At 55.2% G+C, this 20,859-nt stretch overlaps 8 protein-coding genes across 8 annotated transcripts; 3 read left to right on the forward strand and 5 right to left on the reverse strand.

Annotated features, from left to right (window-relative positions):
* Nucleotides 1-363: 363 nt before the first annotated feature.
* J4E90_009643 (uncharacterized protein) lies at nucleotides 364-2,736 on the reverse strand (the record flags this gene model as incomplete). Its single annotated transcript, XM_051439162.1, has 2 exons — nucleotides 364-2,598; nucleotides 2,701-2,736. The coding sequence occupies 2 exons, from the start codon at nucleotides 2,734-2,736 to the stop codon at nucleotides 364-366; spliced, it is 2,271 nt and encodes a 756-aa protein (XP_051286766.1).
* Nucleotides 2,737-3,537: 801 nt separating this feature from the next.
* J4E90_009644 (uncharacterized protein) lies at nucleotides 3,538-4,056 on the reverse strand (the record flags this gene model as incomplete). Its single annotated transcript, XM_051439163.1, has 1 exon — nucleotides 3,538-4,056. One exon carries the CDS (start codon nucleotides 4,054-4,056, stop codon nucleotides 3,538-3,540), a length of 519 nt encoding a protein of 172 aa, XP_051286767.1.
* Nucleotides 4,057-5,050: 994 nt separating this feature from the next.
* J4E90_009645 (uncharacterized protein) lies at nucleotides 5,051-5,761 on the reverse strand (the record flags this gene model as incomplete). Its single annotated transcript, XM_051439164.1, has 1 exon — nucleotides 5,051-5,761. The coding sequence occupies one exon, from the start codon at nucleotides 5,759-5,761 to the stop codon at nucleotides 5,051-5,053; it is 711 nt and encodes a 236-aa protein (XP_051286768.1).
* Nucleotides 5,762-6,654: 893 nt separating this feature from the next.
* On the forward strand, nucleotides 6,655-7,329 carry J4E90_009646 (uncharacterized protein; the record flags this gene model as incomplete). The annotated part of the gene is given in 3 exon segments (XM_051439165.1): nucleotides 6,655-6,662; nucleotides 6,730-6,737; nucleotides 6,749-7,329. The coding sequence occupies 3 exon segments, from the start codon at nucleotides 6,655-6,657 to the stop codon at nucleotides 7,327-7,329; spliced, it is 597 nt and encodes a 198-aa protein (XP_051286769.1).
* A 579-nt stretch (nucleotides 7,330-7,908) lies between these two features.
* On the forward strand, nucleotides 7,909-8,946 carry J4E90_009647 (uncharacterized protein; the record flags this gene model as incomplete). Its single annotated transcript, XM_051439166.1, has 1 exon — nucleotides 7,909-8,946. One exon carries the CDS (start codon nucleotides 7,909-7,911, stop codon nucleotides 8,944-8,946), a length of 1,038 nt encoding a protein of 345 aa, XP_051286770.1.
* A 2,674-nt stretch (nucleotides 8,947-11,620) lies between these two features.
* J4E90_009648 (uncharacterized protein) lies at nucleotides 11,621-13,027 on the forward strand (the record flags this gene model as incomplete). The annotated part of the gene is made up of 1 exon (XM_051439167.1): nucleotides 11,621-13,027. One exon carries the CDS (start codon nucleotides 11,621-11,623, stop codon nucleotides 13,025-13,027), a length of 1,407 nt encoding a protein of 468 aa, XP_051286771.1.
* Nucleotides 13,028-13,480: 453 nt separating this feature from the next.
* On the reverse strand, nucleotides 13,481-14,998 carry J4E90_009649 (uncharacterized protein; the record flags this gene model as incomplete). Its single annotated transcript, XM_051439168.1, has 2 exons — nucleotides 13,481-13,841; nucleotides 14,694-14,998. The coding sequence occupies 2 exons, from the start codon at nucleotides 14,996-14,998 to the stop codon at nucleotides 13,481-13,483; spliced, it is 666 nt and encodes a 221-aa protein (XP_051286772.1).
* A 1,537-nt stretch (nucleotides 14,999-16,535) lies between these two features.
* On the reverse strand, nucleotides 16,536-19,622 carry J4E90_009650 (uncharacterized protein; the record flags this gene model as incomplete). The annotated part of the gene is made up of 5 exons (XM_051439169.1): nucleotides 16,536-16,619; nucleotides 16,668-18,427; nucleotides 18,542-18,754; nucleotides 18,817-19,147; nucleotides 19,218-19,622. 5 exons carry the CDS (start codon nucleotides 19,620-19,622, stop codon nucleotides 16,536-16,538), a joined length of 2,793 nt encoding a protein of 930 aa, XP_051286773.1.
* Between the last annotated feature and the right edge of the window lie 1,237 nt (nucleotides 19,623-20,859).

Consider the following 20,859-nt stretch of genomic DNA (forward strand, 5'->3'; position numbering starts at 1 on the left):
TGTTAAAGCCCGCGGATTATGCGCACGGATTATGCCCTCTAGATTTCCTTTCTTAGTTAGCGAACCCTAACGCGATACTAAATCGGGCGCGGATTGTGCATAATCCGTCGCCTTATATTGGTTAGGCCAGCAGATTTGCCGTCAGACATGGCGACTCTGAGACATCAAAGCTTCTCGCTTGCTGCAAACCCAATACTTGATATAAGCGAGACTGGTCGAATATTTGGACATTCGGGGTCGATTGTCGGGACACCGGGGACGCGGGAGCGCGATCGGTGCATGGGACGCAGAACTGGCACGCGTGGAGGCGTTCACTGCATTTGTGCTCGCTGCCCACAGTGACGTCTGGCGTCTGTTGCATCTCTATCCTCGCTGGTCTTTCTGGGCGTGCGCGTCATCTGTAGCTTTCGTCCGCCCATCTTGTGTCGCATCCACTGTCAGCTCACTTCTAGAGACGTTATTTTCTCTTTTCAACTTCCTTGCCTTCATACCTGCCGTCATCCGACTCATCCTCGCGCGTATCTCGTCCATTCTGACGGCCATGTCATGCGTGGTGATGCTGGGATTCCGACTGTGATCGACGCGGACGGCGAGCTTGTCGCACACAAGACGCGATGTAGGTACGCGGGGCGTGTCCGCGTCATGCTCGGTCCGCGCATCAACTCCGGCAGGTCGAAGGAAACTTGGATTACTCGTGCCATTGGCCTTTACAGGAAGCTTGCTGTTAGTATAGATTGAAGAGCAGGTACTGCGCCGTGTAGTGGCTACGTCGTTCAGCGATAGGGCTGAGTCCGAGCGTAGGTGAGCGGGCAACGGGGAGGACGCTCTAGATATCAGTCTCTTGATGGACTTGGGTGGGATGGGCGGAGCGTGTTCGAGATCAGGTGAAGGGCCTCTGTGCTCGTTGTTTGGGGTGCTCTGGAGTTGTACCCGAGTCGCCCGATAACCATCAGTCGCAGAAGCCGGACGATGCGATCGATAAGTTGTTGCGACGCTGGATGCAGTCATGCTGGCTGCCGGTTGGCGCCATCCCAGGCTTGCTTTCGTCGGCCGGGCATAGCTGGGCGCATTCGTGGTAGACGCAGTCGACCCCGACCTAGCTGTTGCAGGCTGAACATGGCTGGGGGCGCTTCCTACGGCTGGCGTAAACTGGCTTCCATGTTGCACCGAGGCTGCTGGGAGTGATAGCCTTGACGTGGGTGCGGTAGGCGTAGGCGACTGGCATGACTGTGGGTATCGCGATGTTGGTCGCGACAGTGTAGAGAACAGGCGCTTGCTCAGTGAAGGCGACGTGCGGCGGCATCTGGCAATGGCGCTAGGCAGCGAGGTGTTAGTCATGCTGGCAGGTGCAGCTGGTCCACCTAAAGTCGCGACTTCCTCCCCAGCACCGATGTACTTCCTCATAACAAGCTCTACCTGAGCAGCAACATCGTCAAAGTCCAGCGCTTCGAGCACGTCGAGCGCTTTCATCTTCTGGTTTAAGGCTGCGCACCACATATGACTGATAGCGTTCTGAGATTGGGCTATCCTCTTGTTGCGAGCCACAATGTCCGACCAGTCGCGATAGGACTGAAGCCCTTTCTTCATGTCTACGCAAGCTTTTGCGACATGCTCCTTGCTTACAAGGGCACACGGGTACAGTGCCTCAAGCACAGCAACGTTCGCTGCGTTGCCGGTGATCTTACGCCAGATGACCAGCAGCCTTTGTAGGTCGCATCCGACGGTCAGCAAGTTATTGCTAGCTATCTCAAGTATATCTCGTACGTCGCCGCAGATGTTGTCAATCATGCTGGAGTCCACGAGAAGCGCGGATTGGAATCGTTCGATGCTGTTGATGAGCTCGTGGTGGGGGTCAACGGATAGATAAGAACCCCAGGGCGACTCGATGGCGGTAGAGACGTCCGAGATACGGGGACTTGTGGAAGCCGGGATCCAGTCGGGTGTGGGACTTCGCGCATGTGTATGATGAGGAAAGCGTGTCAGTGGGCTTCCGAAGTGGGTGGTGGTAATGGTCGTTGAGGAGGAGACGGTGTCGGCTGTGGATGAGGATGATTCGATTGCAAGGTGCTGCCATACATGCGCATCCTGTACTGGTGCTGGTACATTTCCGGAATCTTTAATCGCAGTCGCATTGTTATCGCGGATAGAACTCTCCGGAACGTCATCGGAATGGAAAGCCACAGGGGCAGAGATCAGCAGCTGTGTACTCATCCCCGTAGAATGGTTGTTGTCCGGCTCGAGCCTCAACGCAGTCCCAGTCGCCTCCACATCCTTTGATCGACCGTCATGTTTATGGAGGCGTCCCCAGAGACCCTTCGCCGCACGCCTGGCCCAAGACTCCTTGACGTCCTGGCCGTCGTGACCTTTGCGCGATGCCATATCAGCATCACTGCCCTTCCAAGCCTTGCCAGACGAAACGAACTTACCTCTTGCGACCGTATTCGCACGTCTGCGCCATCTCCGCAGGCCGCTATTCTCTGCGGCCTCGGGATCCATTCGGCGGGCAACGAAAGCGCTGAACGCACCCATGTTGTCGTCGGCGAACTGGATATCGGAAAGAGAGGGGACACGCTTGTTGCTGAGATGTAGGACTAATTGCTAGAAGCGGCTTCTCGTACGGGGTGGGGTTTAGGTGTCAGTACGTAGATGAGATGTGGTGTGAAGCTGTCAGTCGCAGAATATTGCGGGCAGCGCATGTACGAGACCCTCGCCATTGTGGCTCTCGTTACCAGACATTTCGGTGTGGAGAGGCATGACACAGCGGCTTATTGGCTCTACCCGCTGGTCGCTGGTCGATTTTACGTATGCTGCAAGGGTCCAGGAAGCCCTCTCGTGGCCGGCGCAATGGCAAATCTACCGGTTATCAGGAGGTTTGTCGGTCTCAAGATATTCATTGGAGCGTCTGCCCTGCGCATGTCAGTCTGTCGCAATATGCCGGATGGCACTGGGCATCTGCAGGCTGCGGGCGCTGACAAGCTGCTCGGAGCGACACCGCGCAGCCTGCATTCGGTACCAAAGTATGCACAGCATGGAATGCGACCGCCTCGCCAGCAAAATGGATGGTCATTATCGATTCTTTTATTGTCGCATGCTATCCGAGCCCCTACAAAGCAACCAGTGTAACTCCTAAACGCTCAAACATGTATCCCCATATAACGCTACCCCGTTGTTCGCGGTCGGCGCCGGCTACGGGGCGGGTTCGTGACGGTCGTGGAACGAGGGGGAATGCAACATCCATCAAGCACTATTCGCTGTTAAGTTCAGTTACTACGTGTCTCGCCAGGACGCTGGCGAAGAAGAAAAGACGAGGGGGGAGGATAGGAGGGGTGGTGGTCGAGGCCCAGACTGCACGGCGAGCGCGAACGCGAAGGATGTCTTTGGAAGGAAGAGGGCAACGATAGTTGTGTTATTGGCTGCGTGATGCCAATTAGCACTCGTCCATGCTCATCTTCTAGAGACACTTCGTCGCCTTCGCTCGCTCGTACAGTCATGTATAGGCTCGATGTAAGCGAAAGGGCGAAGGCAGGGGTCGACTTACTACAAGCTCAAAGTCAAATCGCCGCGGATACTCGCTTTGAGTTCAATCTCAATCTCCAGATTCGCCTCGAGCGTCAGCTTCAATCCATCTTGGTCCTTGAGCTCGCTGCCCTTTTGCTGCGGCTCCATGCGGTAGGGCTGGTTGGGGTCGGTGCCGCGCATGGGGATCTCGCCTCTCATGGCGCGGGCGTATGTGACGGGCCCGTCCATGGATGTGCTGTCCGGGCCGATACGCTCGAACATGCCCATCTTCTGGAGATCGCCGTTTGCATCGGCTTCCTCGAGGGCTTCTAGCGACGTCGTGTGCATGTATTTGCCGTTCTTCTTGTCTTCTTCGATGCGGTTGCGGCGGGCGCGGCGCGACGAGGAGCGCGACCGGGCGGATTGCAGGCCCGCCTCGCGCTTGTCCTGCTTGGCCTTGTTCACAGCCTTCTCCTGCTGCATCGTCGACCGCTCGTGCGGCTGGTTCTCATAGTCGGAGTCCTTGTCGGCCATGTCGTCGGGTATCCTTGCTATCATGCAAGGCCTCGGGCGGTTGACGGAGGCTGTTCTAGATGGGGATTGTCTGCGTGGAGGTGGTGAAGAATTGCGCAGAGGTGTCGAGGTAACGGCGATGGATGCGAGCAAGATGTGAAGTCAGCAAGGTCGAGCAGCAAGCGGAGCTACTACACGCCTACGCACGCCACGACTGGTACGGGCAGCTCCACTCCAAAAACAAGATTACTCGCAACGGCCTGGTCCTCTGTAGCCCCCAAAGCAAGGACGCCGCCGCCGCAAGCTTGCACCCCTGTCTTTTCATCCGTCGTACCGTCTCACCGTTTCAGGCTCGCTACGGATGACGTCAGGCCCACATCGAGCGACACCAGCCATTGCTGTCCCAATCGGGTTGACAGCCGCTGCGTGACGTATGTCAAGACGATGCATCTGCGCGCGTCTTTGCAAGTCGCCCGACATTTGCACACATGCTGACGACGCGCGTAGCGATGGCGAAGCATTACCAGTCTCGCGCCCACGCGAGTGGCTAGTCCGCCCGCCGATCGCTTAACGCGGACCGTTGATCTCGCGGGCAACGGCTGTGCAATACTCGATCCTGGGCATAATAGTTGTCAAGTTTAGACTCAGGCTCGGATAGCTTGCTTCATGCTCAATGAGTTGACGTCGCATGCGCTCTCGGTTACTGGAGTATTATTACAGGGCATGGTAATAGCACGCCTAGTAGAGACATCCCCTGACGCTGCGATGATCATGACGAAGTTGTACGAGATAACAAAAATATCAACACCATCAGTATGCCAGCGCGATGGTTCAGCAGTGAACGGTGGTGCAAGTTGTTCATTGTGTCGTATTATACTGCAATACGTATCGTAACACTACATGCAAAACTCCAGACCAAACGCCATTGGGAACTCCCATTATAACAATCGATGCGTTTCGTGCATTCATCCTCGGCCGTCTTCTAGTTACTGCGCAAAGTTAGCATTTGGCTTCATTGATAGATGATTGTGTGCTTGACTTACAGCAATCCAAGCGTGAGATCACCGTGGATCTTGGCCTTCAACTGGATCTCAATGTCGAGGTTGAGTTCTAGGCGCAGCCTCAGCTGCTCACCTCCGTCCTTTCCACCCTCCTCTTCACCGCCGCCGCCGCCAGTGAGACCTCCGAGAGCCTTGCCAGCGGTGTCTCCAACTTGGTTGACGGCGTTACCAGCAGTGTTTTGGACCATTTCGCCGGCTCCACCAACGGCATCGCCTCCAGGGACGTTCTCGGTGATGTCGTCTAGCGGACCTCCGCCCTTGCCGCCCTTCTTTTGGCGCTGGCGGTTGCGACGGCCTCCAGACTGGGACACGTCGGATCGCGCATCAGACTCGGCACCGGAGTCTGCGCCCCGTCGGCCACGGCCACGCGACTGGCGGCGTCTCGATTGCGACTTTGACTTTTCTTGTTGGGGTTCGTCGGACTCGTTGTCAGCGTCGCCGCCGTTGGTTTGCTTCTTGGATTCTGCGTCCTCTTGCTCAGCTTTCCCTTCGCCATCGCTTTCGGGGGCAGGAGTGGCGTCAGGAGTGGGCTGCTGTTGAGGCTTCTTTCCGCCCAGCTTCTTCGGCGTCTTCCTTTCGGTTTTCTTACTCGATGATTCCGCACTGCCCTTTGCGCCTACCGAGGCGTTGGCATCCGCGTTTCCCTCTCCGGAGACAGACTGCTTGGTCTCTTCAACTGTGTCCGCCATGGTGCTGGTTGGATGGTCTTTGGGTGGGTGGGAAGTAGTTAGACGGGTGATGCGTGACGAACTGAAGGTGCTTCGGAAATTGTTGCGAATCCAGAACCACGGCGCAATTCGTTAATAAGAGAAAAGCGGCCTGGGAACAGGAACCGGTTTGAAGCTTCAAGGTACCTGCTACCCCTGCCGCACTCGAGCCACCCGTCATGCAGTCTGACGCACCATGTGGCACCCACATCCACCCCACCGCCAGCGTCCCAAAACTTGACCCCATCCCTGCGCGCTGCCAACCTGATTATTTTAGATCTGAAATCGTGCTTGCGACAGCCTAGCTGTTCCGCTCAACCCGATGCGCTGCGAGCTCGTGTGCCTCTGGTCTCGCTTACTCGTGATTGGCGCGAACACCAAGCCCAGCAGCGATGCATCGAGCAACGCGTCAGCTGAATGCGCTTGACATCAACGCTTTGGGACATGCTGTGGCACGGGCGAGGCCTCGATCAGTGGTCGGGCGGAACGTTTACCCATAGGATGCGGGAGACCGTTTAGTGCTGGCACTGCTGGCGTAGAAATAAGAACGTGTCTTCGTAGCGCGCACAATAGATCTGAGGTAGCGCAGCGTCGAAAGAATCCCGCGATAAATTCGATATCACGAGCGCTGTGCTAAGGATCGTTGGGAAGACGCAATCGCGGGGCGCACCAGATCTTCCCCGATGGCCGGCCCGAATTGCGCCGGTCTGGCGGGTATCGTGACGACGGCATTTCCATACGCACCTTCTCCAGAGCTCAACGAGAGCAACCAGTCAATCGGACACCAAGATACTACCAGTCCAGCATGACATCCCCAGAAGCTGCAGATGCAGCCGCAAAGCAGCGGATCATTAAGCACATGAATGCAGACCACCATGACTCCGTACGCGCCACCCACTTCATGCACCATTGATGTCGAAATCGAACTCCAGTCCTAATCTTGACCTTAGATACGCCGGTATGTCGAAGCGTACGCTTCCAAGTCTATGATGCAGAGTCGCTCGGCGCAGATGGTCGACATTGATCTGAACCAGATGGTCTTGAGCTGTGGTGGGCAACAAGCTATCATCGCCTTCGATCCGCCGATGAAGGCCATGCGCGAGGCTCGCGAGCGGCTTGTTCAAATGGACAAAGACGCTCTCCAGACTCTGGGTCGAAGCGACATCGCCGTCACGAACTTCGTTCCTGCGTACACGCATCCTGCTCATCTGTGGAACTTTACGCAATGCGTGCTTGCCCTGCTCTTGCTACCGCGGCCAGAAAACTGGCAGCCTGGATCGCTTCTCTACGACACCGTGTTGTATCTTGTGCCTGGCTTCGCGAGCTTCGTCGCTCGAATCGGCTTCACGGTTTGGGCCATCACGGTACCTATCCACATAATCGAAGCCATCATCATGTCGAGGAAGCTTGCAACACACGGATGCACATTCCTTGATGCGGTCTGGTGGAAGTGGGTGGGTACGTGTCTCGTTGAAGGGTTCACGTCGTTTCTCAGGCTGAATGCGCTGATCGCGGAGAAGAAGAAAGAGAAGGACGCGAAGAAGCACTAAGACATCAATGGGATACAGAGTTCTTGTTTCAAAAGCATCCTGTGTAGTATAGTATCCTCAACTCTGTAAAATGGTTTCCGACGGCGATGCGCCCATATGCTATACTGGTCGGGACTTCTTCTTGATGTCTAATCGAGCACTGTTAATGTGTTCCTGAATCCATCTAGTTGGTGTTGTAAGCACATGCCGTTTCTTGCAACACCAACTGGACGAATTTATGACGACGTTCGCAGAGATCATTCATCATACAGTCTTCATTGTTCATGTCTCTATATTATCAGCCAGTTACGCTAACACATATTTGACATCTTGCGCAAAGCTGATTGGTACCGAGTTCTGCTCATGAACGGTACCTTCAGGCTTCAGCCATGTATCGTGGGTGTTGCATTGGTCAGCATCGAGCAAGTTGGAACGGCTCAACCACAGAACCGAAACAGCAAATTTTCGAAATATATATGATAACTGCGTCTTCCTCTTTCATCTCGTTCTTGTCGACACACTTAACATCCTAGATCAACTCGAGCTAATGCCAACACCTGGCGACGCGGCGCACGAGAAGCCTTGCCCAATACCGTCGCGATGCCTCCAAAGCGAAAGGACGAAGCAATCACGACCGCGAAGCCTGCTAAGAGAGTTAAGACAGGCGGCACCTCTACACGCACACATCCTCTCAATAAGCCGGCCGGCGATGAGACACCCGCCAACAGCAACGTCAAGAAGAGAAAGCCCCAACGACGACTCTATCAAAGCCCACAACCAACCACAGCTACGGTAGATGGTACAGCGTCCTCTCCATTCATGGCCCTGCCAACCGAACTGCGCTGCCAAATCTACAACTACCTAGCAGACATCGTCTACGATCCCGTTTTCCCCGAGCCGGGCATCTGCAGCTGGGAAGTATGTCGGATGCCCACCGCACTCCTTCAACTCAACAAGACTATATACGAAGAAGTGAAGCATCCCGCGGTGCAGAAGCCGTTACAGAAAGTCAACGACGAGCTTGCGCCCAAGATGATCCTCGGCCCGACGCGCGCTGAGATAGACCCTGTGTATGTCGCGCTCTCGGATACTTTTCATCTCGCCGGCAAGCAACTGCGTACGTGCCTGGATGGACCACAAAAGCACAGTACCGCGGTCAAATACGTCAGTCTGAAGATTGCGTCTTGGTACAACGATACGTATCTACCGCAGCAAGTACAAAACGGGAGTATGAAGGCTTCCAGTGCCCAGATCAAGTGCAAGACCAAGCACTTGCACAAGTTTGTGAAACAGACTTTGAGAAGAATGGCGCTGAGGAACATCTGCGAGATTCGGATTCGACTCCTAAGCCACCCACTGGGACCGCTACACAAGCGAAAATTTGGGATCGGTGCTCCATTCTGTGACCACACGGAGTACGAAAGATTGGCCGCGAAAGACAATATGCGGAAAGCGCTGAGTGTCGGGATGAAGCGCGAACTTAAGACCGTGTACCCGTCACAACACGCACATGTCAACCACACAAGTATCCTGACTATGATGTCGAACGGCTATCTAGCACATGGGATGACCATCAAGTTCTCGGTGGCACGCGCGAGAGATCGGCGCTTGTTCGACAGGGCCAAGTCACTCTGTTAAGTGTTTTATTAAAGGGGATATAGCTATACCCGCTCTCATGACTCTCCACAGCAGCACGAGGATATTCAGTAGTTCCAACATATTGGACAAGCCCGGCAATGTGCCCTAGAATTACACATCGTGCATAACTCTTCTGATCCTGCGTCGATACCTACGTGATGATTTCAACCGGGAGGTATGTGTAGGACGAAGCGAGTTTCATGCTGTCAGCTGGGTCCTTGATACGCATTCGCGATGGCAGGCATGGCTGCTGAATTTAATGTTCGTGTCGAGATTGCAACGATGTCAAGACCACAAGCTCCCGCTCGGGAATGCGCAATAGGACGTGAACTGCCGACCATTGCAGTTCACGTTGCTTACGCAACGATGTGAAGATTGGGAGCACAACCTTCATGGATAGCGACAAGGCCGACGTGGGCAGCAACGACCCAACGAGTGCGGTTCCAGACTTTATGCCGAGATCACTGTGCCATCTTCTACTGTTCGCTATACCCAGGCCATTTCGTAGATGACCAGATAACGTCTCCACACAATTGTTGCCCAGTTATATCGCGACGTTGTCTTCTGTCGTGCACCGTGGCGCATGTTCGATCGCGCGTTCTGCGGAAGTTCGCGGAGGTATACGGGAGTGCATCGCGCCGAAAGAGGACGGTTCGTCATGCTCTGGGTGACATCAGTATCCCAGTGCAGTTTGCATTGCGCACACCCGTATAATCGTATCCGCATCTATGCCGTTGTCAATGTGTGTCAGCATATGCGCTGGGGTGTAGTCAGAAGGCGGCGGTTGGTCTTGTTCCATGAGGCCACGGTCGTTGAGAGGGCACGCAGATGCGCATCGACGATGGTAGGAACTCAGACATGTGATATGGTGAATGCTGTCCCTACGTTTGCGATACCTCGGCTCTAAGACACCCGGCAAGGGGATTTGGTACCTAGAACCTCTGCTTCGTTGGGAACCGGTGTGTAGGGCGGATAAGGAGTCGAGCGCTCAGTTCTTGCGGGTTGAGCCATGGGTAAGTGCCCGAGGCTTGGAAGCAACGTGTCTTGCGGATGTGTTTTGGGCAGCGCGCAGAGCGTCTCTCAGATCCTTGGTCTTGGGATGTCCGATGGAGAAAAAGTTCGGCATTGCCGGCCATCACGGTGTGTTGTGGAGGCCACTAGAAACTGTTGCGGAGACCATAGGGACTAGTACTGGACCGTGAAGTATGGGGCCCGTAGTCCAGTCCCTGGGGTCAGTGCGGGTATGAGGGGTGTTGCGACGCGCACAGGATGACCGTGGTCACTGACTTCGCATTCGTATATTATTTCACTGTCGGCGGGGAACGGTCTAGTCGCGATGTCGTAGGTGGTGCACTCGTTGGGTTGTTGGTGCTCACGTCGGCGTTGCCGCTATCGATAATGGCAGTGTTTCAAGGAGCAGCTAGCCGTTCCCATCGACGCTATGACGTCGGTCTTCACGCCTCACCACCGTGTTGGCGCCTGTCGAACCTTATTGTCCTAATTCTGTACCACACACGACGACACTCTTCTTCCTCTTGCTACTCTTTCTACCCGTCATCGTTAACACCTTGCTGCGAACCCTCGACTGTACTCCATGTCCTTCTCCGGCATCTCTCTGGACTGTACTCACTGAATGCATTACCACATACTTACAAATCCTCGAGAGCGTAGAGTGGCGCGTTGCGCACGACGGCTCATTCGACCTCGCGCACGGATATAGTACTCCGATGGTGTACTGCTAATACTCTTACTTTCACGACCTTTCTCTACAAACCCTCTTCAGCCTACGATCTGTCGCACAAAATCGATTTCCACAGATCGTGAAGAAATTCCGGTTTATTAGTGTGAGTAAAGTTTGACATGGATACGCTAACGACGTCTAGGTCACTCTAGGTATGAGACTATGATCGGGCTTACGGTGAACCCTCGACATACACGATGCAGACTCATGTCCCATTATCAACAAAAGTATTCCTGTTATACAGCGATGAATTGAGCGACCTCGACGCGAACAAAAAGCAATGATGACGACGGCGATGCGCGATGGGAAGGTTAGACGTAGCTTGCAGCGGGCCGTTCGCCTCGACCCGCATCCTTGGCTATATGTCTCGACACCACGACCCAGACTCGTCCAGAACACGCAGCGGTCGAAACCCGAAGTGCGCCCGTGCACACAAGCGTAGAATATTGCTTCCACTGAAGGTCATTTACTCAGGCCAAGTGTATTTGGTGGCTGCAGGAAAAGGCCCTTCCCAAGTTGTCTTCGCCCAAGCTGAACTGTGGTGTGTAGTATCAACGGTGAAAGAACCTCTTCGCCAGGACTAGCGCTTCCGCATCTCTACACCGACGTAACGCCGCTGGAATCGTTCGATATCCGCAGCTTGAACTCCACGGTTGTAACGGCGGCCCACTTAACTATATATGTGAGACCGTACCCCAGGAAGCGGCACGATATATCGGCTGCACTTGCCCACCTGTTCTCCAACTCTTGAGTTGTCTTATATTCTCTTGTCATCTCTTGTCTCTTCCTCTCTTGGCTCATACTCTTCTCTCGACATCTCCTCCTCTCTTGGCCCAACCTCTTCTCTTGGCTCAAAGTCTTGTCGTGACTACTACTCATCCTCTCTTGACCCTTACTCCTGCCTAACTCTTATTCCTGCCTCACTCAACGATCATGGAGGACGCTACCTGGAAAGAGACCCGACCAGGTCGTTGGGAGCGCGCGCAAACCTACCTCGAGAGAATCAACATACTCACCCGCAACGTCCCCAACGCCATCGGTCGCGACAACTGGGCTAAGAACGCCGTTGCCAAGCTCGAATTCCACCCGGACATCAAAGACCCCGCTGCCTACCTGCGGACGGCCTGGAAACAAGTCCGCTACAACCATCCAGAGATTGCCGCATTCCCATACAATGGTCGATACATCTACCGCGTCGGCGACGAACCTTCCATCGCCTTGTGGGTCTCGGCTACATTCTCCGTCGCCGAGGGCAAGACTGTTGATGAGCTGCTGGGACGGATTCCACGGAACGAACAGATGATGTGCTACTTCCTCCCCGACACATCCGAAGTCATGATCTGGTCCCCGCACTACCGCGTCGACGCCCGCGGCGCAATCTTCTGCCTCAACCACCTCGTCGAGTCCCTGGCCAACATGAACCCGAACCTGGTCTTTGGCGGGTGTGCCAAGAACCTAACGCCGAGCATGGAGTTGACGCTTGGAATCGGGCACAAGAAGACACCAGAGATTGAAGCGCAAGCTGAGAGCCGTCTCGCAGCACTAGAGCCCCACAAGCCAGCCCTGGAGCTGACACCCACGATGAAATCGCAGAGACCGGGATACACTCAGCGACACTATGTCAAGCTGTCCAAGCGCGACACCAAGACCGTCATGGACAGCTGCGAGACGCGCGCTCTGGCCATCGACGTCGCTCTGCACGCCGCCCTCATCAGCTCCGTAGCCAAACTCGCACAAACAAAGGAAGCGCGAAGCTTCATGGCCTCATTCCACTCCAACCTCCGCACTCTGATCCCAGAAGGCGCGGCGCCAGAGAACTCGCCCACAAGCTACACCAGTGTTATCACCACGGAAGTCATCGTCTCGCCGGAAACCGACTTCGACTCTTACTACTCGCAACTCGCACCCGTCTACGCCGCCGGCTACGCGCCGTACCTCCCGTCGTCTCCGTTCTTCCACCAGCGCCTCGAAGAGACGCTGTACGTCAAGAAGTGCGAGGCAGACGGATCACCGCAGCCGCGCTTTGCTTTCCTGGGCGAAGTAGACGAGCAGGTCAGCAAGAACATCGGCGACGGGCTTGTCAAAGTCAGGGACTTCTGGCTGGGCGCCGAGACCCTGACGATGCGCATGATGGTGCACACGTGGATCTGGGAGGGCCAACTGGTCCTCAGCGTGTGCTTCAACGAGAGCTATTGGGATAAGGAGCAGGCGGCGAGCCTGCTCGGTGGCATGGAGGATGCGCTGATGGGGGTTGCGCTGATGAAGTCATCGAGGGTTGATAGTGCGTCGGGTTCGAAAACATCATTGGTGGATGTGAAGTTGGCGGAACTGACGATATAGACTGCTTCGACTGCGTAACTAAGATTCGATAATCTCTATTTGTAGTGCACGATACCATGAATAACAATGTTTCCTTCTGTTAACTCGCGCAAATGCATGTGATATTGATCGCCTGAGATGCAGTCTGTATGGTAATCAAGTTTGCTGTGGTCCGCGCCGATGTCCGCAGACAAGTGCTTCAAGCGTAGCTGGGCGACTCTAACTCCTTCCGGCCCATGACCATTGCTAGTCATGTACCCATCTCATTTTGAATTTCATCGCTCGCTGCCTAAGGTCTACAACTACAGAGCCACTATCTAGGCGTATACGTGGATTCGGTCGCGTGCAGCGGAGCAACGGCTAACGTGTTCAAAGCCTACCGAGAGCACTTAACTTTGTCTGGGGTTAAGCCCACCATCCGCGTAACGCCTCGTCGTACATGTTGCGTCATATATCCTGGATGTACTATATAGTCTACGAGGTTGTGCCGAAGTCCGCTGTGGCCGACAACATCCCGCGGATGCCGTCATCGCCATATTTCCTAAGACCAACTTCAAGACTCTGGAGACTCTTCTTAATAGCCTCTTTTCCTTGCGATTCCATGAAATCCACGCATGCGATCGGGTAATCGTGAGTCATCTTGAGGGTGAAATGCGGTTTCAACTTCCACGAGTCCATAATCCCGTCGTCCTTGTTTTTATCGTCGTTGGACTTAATGTCGCTTCGACATAGACCAGCATACCGTCGAGCGTCTTTCCAATTGGTTATCCTACTCTCAATCCCATCCTTGTCAAACCACAGCTCCATTCGCTTAGAGTAGGGAAGCACTCCAAAGCTGTGAGTATGGAGTGACAGGGAAATATCGTTTTTCGACACACGTCGTACTACAACATGGATGTTCTCTTGATCGAGTATCTCTTCACCGATCCTCCCCGGTACTCCAACATTCGTACTCGGGCAGAGCAGTATATCGCGAGATGTACAGTTCTCGATTGTAGCACGCCAATCGGCGCAACCGCCCCGCGGGCAACATCTTTTTCGCAAATCCAGTCCGCGGGCATAAATCTTTCGTAAGTTCAGTCCGCGAGCATAATTCGTCGCGCGCATAGGAATCGACACTTGGAATCCGAGGCTAAACTTGAAAGCGTCCTCAACACTCGCGCGCGTGATTCCGAGCGCATGCCACAACAAGGTCAAAAGATAAGGACAGGCCCACGCTGAAAAACGCGTGGCCGACCTAAAGAATAAGCTAAAGGTGCTCTCACTGTAATCGACTGTAAATCTCTCCTGTCCTGTCACAGACAGTAGACTGTAGATGCGATCTCGAGGATCGCGGCATTCCAGCGTGCGACCGAGCTGGTAAAAGATGAACCAGAAGGGGATTGCGGAACCGTGGCGGAAGTAGGCCCCTTTCAGTAAATTCTGGATCCTCCTCAACCGTGGATCATCCTGACAGTAATGCAATAGCTCTTCCAAAGCGCGCGTTTGTGCACCCCTGCTACAAACGAAGATCCGTTGCGGACTCCGGACCGATAATAGCTCATGTACAGTCCAGGCGCGGTTCCAGTAAGGGTGATTTGCCAAATCAGTCGTACAGATATCGAAAAGATCATTCCTGTCCTTGAAGCACCCGTTGTTGGAGCGAACAGCTGATGCCGTGTCCAGCGCAACCCATACGTCACCGTACCTTCTCAAACCAGTCGGCCCAACACCCAGGAGGCCTTTCCTCTTCACATAGCGAGTCTTTTCTGAGGCGGAAACTGCACGCTCTATCTGCTGGAAAAGGTGTGGGATACGATTCTCTTTGCCATCACCAAGCCACACGAGGACCTCTTTGGCGTTCTTGTAGATGTCTCCCATCCGCTGTACCTGCAGACTCTTCTCGACATCATCGTTTTGATTGATACAAAGCGCGTCGATCCAAAAGTACTCACCGAAAGTGCCATGGCTCGCTTCTTCCAGGAAGTCATAAAGATTTTTTCCGACTTGCATCTCTTGGTTATTTACCCTAGTTGGAAAGGGCCCCTCTTGGTAATTTACCCAAATTGGGTAGGTTTCAGATTGGTCTCCCCACGTGTACGAAAGGCATCTGTATGCTGTACCCTCTGTGTCTTCCCACAGCTGAACGAGGACCTGACCAAAGGCGTCCGGCGCTATTACTCTGAGCAAGCGCACTGAACTTGGATTGACCAACGGTTCATACACAAATTGGGTTTGACCAGTTGGATACATCGCTTCGCTGTCCGTTGTTGTAATCTGAAGGAAGAGCAGTGACAGTCTAGCGACTCGGTCTTGAACTTAGGCTCAGAAGTTGGAAATGAGCTGATGAAGGCGTGGGAGGGTAGGTGCTCTACCACAGTACGGTCTTGAATCAAAACTCCCACTAGATTCAATTAGAGAATACGACCTAGGAAGTATCTCTTGTTTGTTGATCTTTCAGCAAATGGGCTCTTATCGTAACGTAGCGTTGTTGCAAGATGCGGGAGAAGCTGTCTCGTTCTCGACTTTCGCAGGTGAGCCAGAGGCGGTAACACCTAGGATGCAAAGAGTCGAGCGCGCCTTCGACTTGGAGCTGGAATTGGGTTGGATCACGCTGGTCATGGAAAATGCGCTTTCGCACGCGGGACAATTGCGATAGCGTTGACGTGATTCGCTGAGTGCAGTCTGTGACACACAGGCTGCGGGAGAAGCTCACACGATGCAAGAACAGAAAGGACAATCGGAAAGATCAGGCTGGGAAGAGTTGCGGGCGTTGTTGTAGTAGGAGCGATAGGCGTCCAACCGTGCGCTGCTTGCCTGAAGCCAGCCACATATCACGTGTGCCGCCTATGATTCGTCCCGAGCCCGGAAGGTCATCACTAATAGCCCGCCCTCCACAGCACCAGCATGGCGCAGTCACTATCAGCCTAATCACGCAAAACATCCAACAATCGATCAAAAAGCGGCTCGTATTGATATAGCCAGTCCCACTTACTCTGACTACTACGCATACCTTTTCCGCCATCCCGGCGCCATGCCGTCTCACCCCCAGCCTGCAACAAAGGAAGATGATAACGTAACCGTGTGGTAGTTTGCCCCGCTATATAAAAGTAACGCCAAAATAGGGATATGAGGTATCGTGCAACGAAGCCAGAACAAAAAAGAGATAGATGACGACGATAGCAGATAAGTGTGCAATCATAATGCTTGAACAGCAAACAAAAGCAATGTCGTTATAAAAAATGCAGTCCGCTCCGGGATAAAATGGGTATATGTGGTGTAGATAGTTCCGAGATGCGATGTGGTGTAGATGCGACGTGTTGGAGATGGGTGTGGATGACGTGGATGTGGTGTGCTCAGATGCGCACAAAGTTGGTGGTGCTCGCGGCGGCTTGGTAGTTTTGTGCTGGAGGTAGGGAGGGCAACGAGGGCAGGGATAGACGCCCGGCTGTAGTCAAAGACCTGCACTTAGCTTATCTGATCTCAACATGAAAGATGAAGATAAGAAAAGCTGCGCGCTAGGGATGGGTGGGTAAGTAGGAGAGAAGCACTAACGCTCTCGGAACCATCTTGCGATCCTGCTCTTCTCGTCGGCTCTGCCCGCCTCGAGATGGGTGCTGCGCTCGTAGAGTTCCTGGATGATGTCAGCATACTGGAGATACCATCAGTGGTGAAGACTTACTTCGTCGTCTTTGTTGATCTTGATGTCCAAGATCAGATTCCGAATCTCTTCGCACCGCTGCCAGTTCGGGTACGGAGTACCCTGCGCACGTTGTACTCCGACGATGACTTCGCCCATGATCTCAAACTTCCGCCAGTTTATTCGTTCCTTGCCGACAACTCCGCCTGGCGGTGGCTCTCGACTGTCGCGCTTCCCTACGACGCTTTCCAAGACGCTGACGCCTGGATGGGGTGCGAACGCGGAATCCGTCTTCTTCTTGTCTCCGACGAAGGTCGAGTTGCCTTCCGAAGCCGATACGAGGTCGCGGCGGTGTAGTGGGATATATGGTATGCGCTCGCCGGAACTATTCTCCCACGCCAGTCGGTATGCGGAGTGCGACTTGGTCTGGCCCATGAGGATGTCGAGCTTCCAGAAGTCTTGGTTGGTGGCCTGAGGGACCAGCTCCCGAGTCGCTACCAGTCGTCCGATCGCGGTGCCGTTGATGCCTGCCATTACGGCACCTAGCATGTTGTAGTTGTTGAGTTTCCGAAGTTGTCGTGCAATCTTCATCCACTTCTCCATCATGAGCGCCCTGTGCTTGGGCTTGTCGCGCAGGAGGATGTAGTTGGTAACGAGGTAGGCGACGTGGTTGAAGTGCTCGGTCATGCGCGTAACATTTTCGAGGTTCTTGCACCGCTTCTTCTCTTCGGCATTCAAGCTGACGTGACGTACAAGATCGCGTGGTCGTACCGAGGAGAACATGATCCAGTCTATCCGGGTGAGTTCCTTTGCGATAGCTTCGTCCGATTCGCCCATAAGCTGGTGCCACTGAATCTTGGACATGGGCTTGATTGGGTTGGGTTCCAATTGTCGGGCGAGTCGCTCGTTCTTCTCGACTTGGGTAAGCAGGATCTGCGATGAGCCCATGGAGCCGTTGGTGGAGGAAGCGCCACCGGTTACGCTACTGCGGGCAACCGAATTCCGTGCCGAACTGCTCATGGACATGTGGCCGAGTGCTCTTGAGAACTCGTCCTCGTCGGAGTCTTCGTCCAGGACGTTGTTGTGGAATGTCGGTATGTTCTCGTTCTGGGCTCGTTGGCGGTCGCTGCATGCCCAGTCGGTGTCGTCGTCCTCGGTGACCATTTCAAGATCGCGAATAATCTCCGTTGCGGCGACGGAGAACTCCCGGTTCAAGGCCAACGACGATGCAAACCTTCGAATGAGTCGGCGTGTGGTTGGGTAGGCGAAGTCACCGGGATAGTAGGCTACCCAGTGTTGCAATATGGACAGGTAGCGGAGCTGGGCAATAATGCGGATCATGGGCAGTTCTTTGTCCTTGTTCTGCGACTCGAAGCGCTTGATGATGGCCTCTAGTAGCTGGCCCGGGGTTGCGAATCTCCGATACAGAGCCAGGAACACGGAGACGAACTTGGAGTCGTTCTTGGACATGGGCTGGGCGAGCAGTCGGTCGACCAGCTGCTCGAAGGTGTAGCCATTCTCATCCGACGGCTTCACCGACATGATGCTTTGGCCGGCGTCCGAGTCGTTATCATCAGACTCCTGGGAATCATAGCCGGGGGACTCTTCAGCGTTGAAAAAAGTTTTGTTGGTGTCGCTGGGCTTATAACGGTGGCCCTTGACCTCGCTTGAACCCCGTTGAAACCTCATGGAGATCTCCGAGCTAGCCCGCTCGTGCTTGCGGCTCCAAAGGTCCTTTTGGGTGATTGATTTCACGGCGGAAGAGTTGGCCCGGCGCCGCGCCATGGAAGCCTGGGACCTGGCTGCAGGGGGTCAATGACTTGCACCCTGGAATGGGCATTGGGGGGCATTGGGGGGCACTTGGGGCATTGGGTATGGGCAATTGGGCGTGTAACAAAAGGAAATGAGCCACTTACGGCGCTTGGCGGCTATGGCCGCGCGAGTGATGACGGACAGGCATCCTCGGTGCGTCTCCGGGGACGACTCGGAGGTCTGAAACACGCTCACGTCTCCAATGAAGGACTTTGCTTTCTGCTCCACAACGGCCGGATCGACCTCGCGGTGGGCGGGGTGCTGATCGCACTTGCAGGCGACGAGGATAAAGGGCAGGTGAGCCTTGGACAGTGTGCCTGGACTCAGTCAGCATGTCGCGTACGAGGCGCGTCGGCTGACGCGATGGCGGGGTACGCACTCAGCATCTCCGGGACCTTGCCCAGGCTCTCGTGGTTTGTGACGTCGTAGAGCGTGACGGCGGCGTCCATGCGCGGCGTCGCAAAGTCGTGGATTGTCTCGGGCCACTTGATGATGCTGCGGTCGCCGACGTGCACGTCGTTGAAGGTCATCTCGAGGAAGCGCACGATGTAGGGGGTGCCGTCGATGGTCATGCGGCGCGAGCACGAAGTCGTCGTGGCCGTGTCGGGCAGCCCCAGGGCGCGGCGGATGAAGGTGCTCTTGCCCGAAGTCCGCGCGCCGATGACGGCGATGTTGAGGTCCTGCATGGTTGATGCCGAGTCGCTGGTGGACTACATATGTAAGTTACTGCGGTATTGCCAACACATCATCTTCCCCGTGTCAAGGTACTCATCTACTCACGCTCGAAGGCTCCGAGGCGGCATCCAGGGCCTGGCGGTCCTTGTGGTGGGTGGGCGAGAGGGGCCCCTCGGTGTCGGACGAGGATTCGGCGCTGCTGTCGCCCTCCTCGTGCTGGGTGGAGAGGGTCGAGGGCTGGGGGAAGTGGTAGCGCTGGAAGAAGGCATCGTCGGCAATCTCGTCGGCCTCGCTGGCCTCGTCGGTGCGGTCGAGCTCGCTGCCACCGTCGGTGTCGCTCTTGGGCACGTTGGGAGCGGAATATGCGCGCGTCTTGATGCCGGGCCGCTGGGCTGAGGTGCCCGCGCTGCTCTCTCTGCGCGGCGGCTGGGCGGCCTGTGCCATCTTGCCCTTGTCTGTCGGCTTCGAGGGCGGCGCGTGAACGGCCCTGCTGCCTCCCGTGGCGGGCATGGTGAGGGCGTGAGGGCGCTCACAGCGAGGGCGGGCCCAGGTCAAGGCGTGTGCGACGGCTGGCGGACCCCAGGCGCAATGGGGACATTGGAGACTTGGAGACTACACCGGTGTAAGGACAGGCAAAGGGCGGGCTTAGAGGTAGGGCGGGTGCTGCTGGGAGGCGGTCGTCTGCTACGTCGTGGACGTCGTCTGTACTGGTATGCAGTATTTCAGCGGGGAGAAGTCGAGTTCATGGCAGCCAACGGGGTCTAGCTCGCCTGCACCAGACGATGCGCCCGCGTCGCTAACCAGCTAGCCTGCATCCCACTCTCTCCACACGACGCCTGAGACGCCTGAATCGCTGCATCCAAACCCCTTGGCTGATCGCATGCCCTTTCAGATGTCCACCCTCAGTTGTCCCCTCGCAACCATCCACGACCTGGCTAGCTGCCCGGCCTCTGCGGCCCGCCTGTCACCCTTCATCTCGTCTCGCTCCGCCGCACATGCTTGGACACCTGCCCGCCAATCATCGGCCCTTCTGCCAACCCGTTTGCCCTTCCGATTGGCACAAACCGCCAACCTTATCGTCTCATACAACCTTGAAAGCTCCAACTCTGACTCCATCGGCTCCAAAACTTCCGCCGCCCTTAGCTCCTGCTCTCCAAACTCTCATCGCTGCTGCTGATCGCCATGATCGCCAGCTACCTTCGTGTTCTGCTGTCCGCTCCCCCACATCCCCTTCAAGTCATATCAGTAAACAACCTGGAGCTTAACATATTGCTAACTTTCGCTCTTGTTCCAATCTAGACTGCATCTAGACTGCAGCGCGTCTATTCAATTTCTTCCTTGCTCAAACGGGGCGGGGTCTTCACTTCTCCCCCCAGCTCAACGCTGTGGTTGGACGAGGCAGCGAACCACAGTGCTCCGCGCTTGTACCAAACGCGCATGTAGCTGACGCCGCAATAGAACCCGCAGCTAATGCAATGTCGTGCACCCAGAGCCCTCGTCACATCCTCCAGCACCCTGTCCGATGCAACCCTCCACCACTTTGGAACCGCCTGCAGAAAGATGCCTCTCAGCAATACATCACATGCGCCGAGTAGAGGCACAGCTCAAGTCACAATGCCCTTTTCAGCTTGACAAACTTCTTTCAGAAAGCCCTGTCCCCCTTTGCACCTCGGCACCCACTAGCTCATACTATATTGATCTGCGCCCAGGTGCCATATCTCCGACTGATCGGCGCTCAATTACACGT

Source organism: Alternaria incomplexa (assembly GCF_024043165.1).
Source record: "Alternaria incomplexa strain BMP 0042 chromosome Unknown scaffold_17, whole genome shotgun sequence".
NCBI classification, from domain to species: Eukaryota; Fungi; Ascomycota; class Dothideomycetes; order Pleosporales; family Pleosporaceae; genus Alternaria; species Alternaria incomplexa.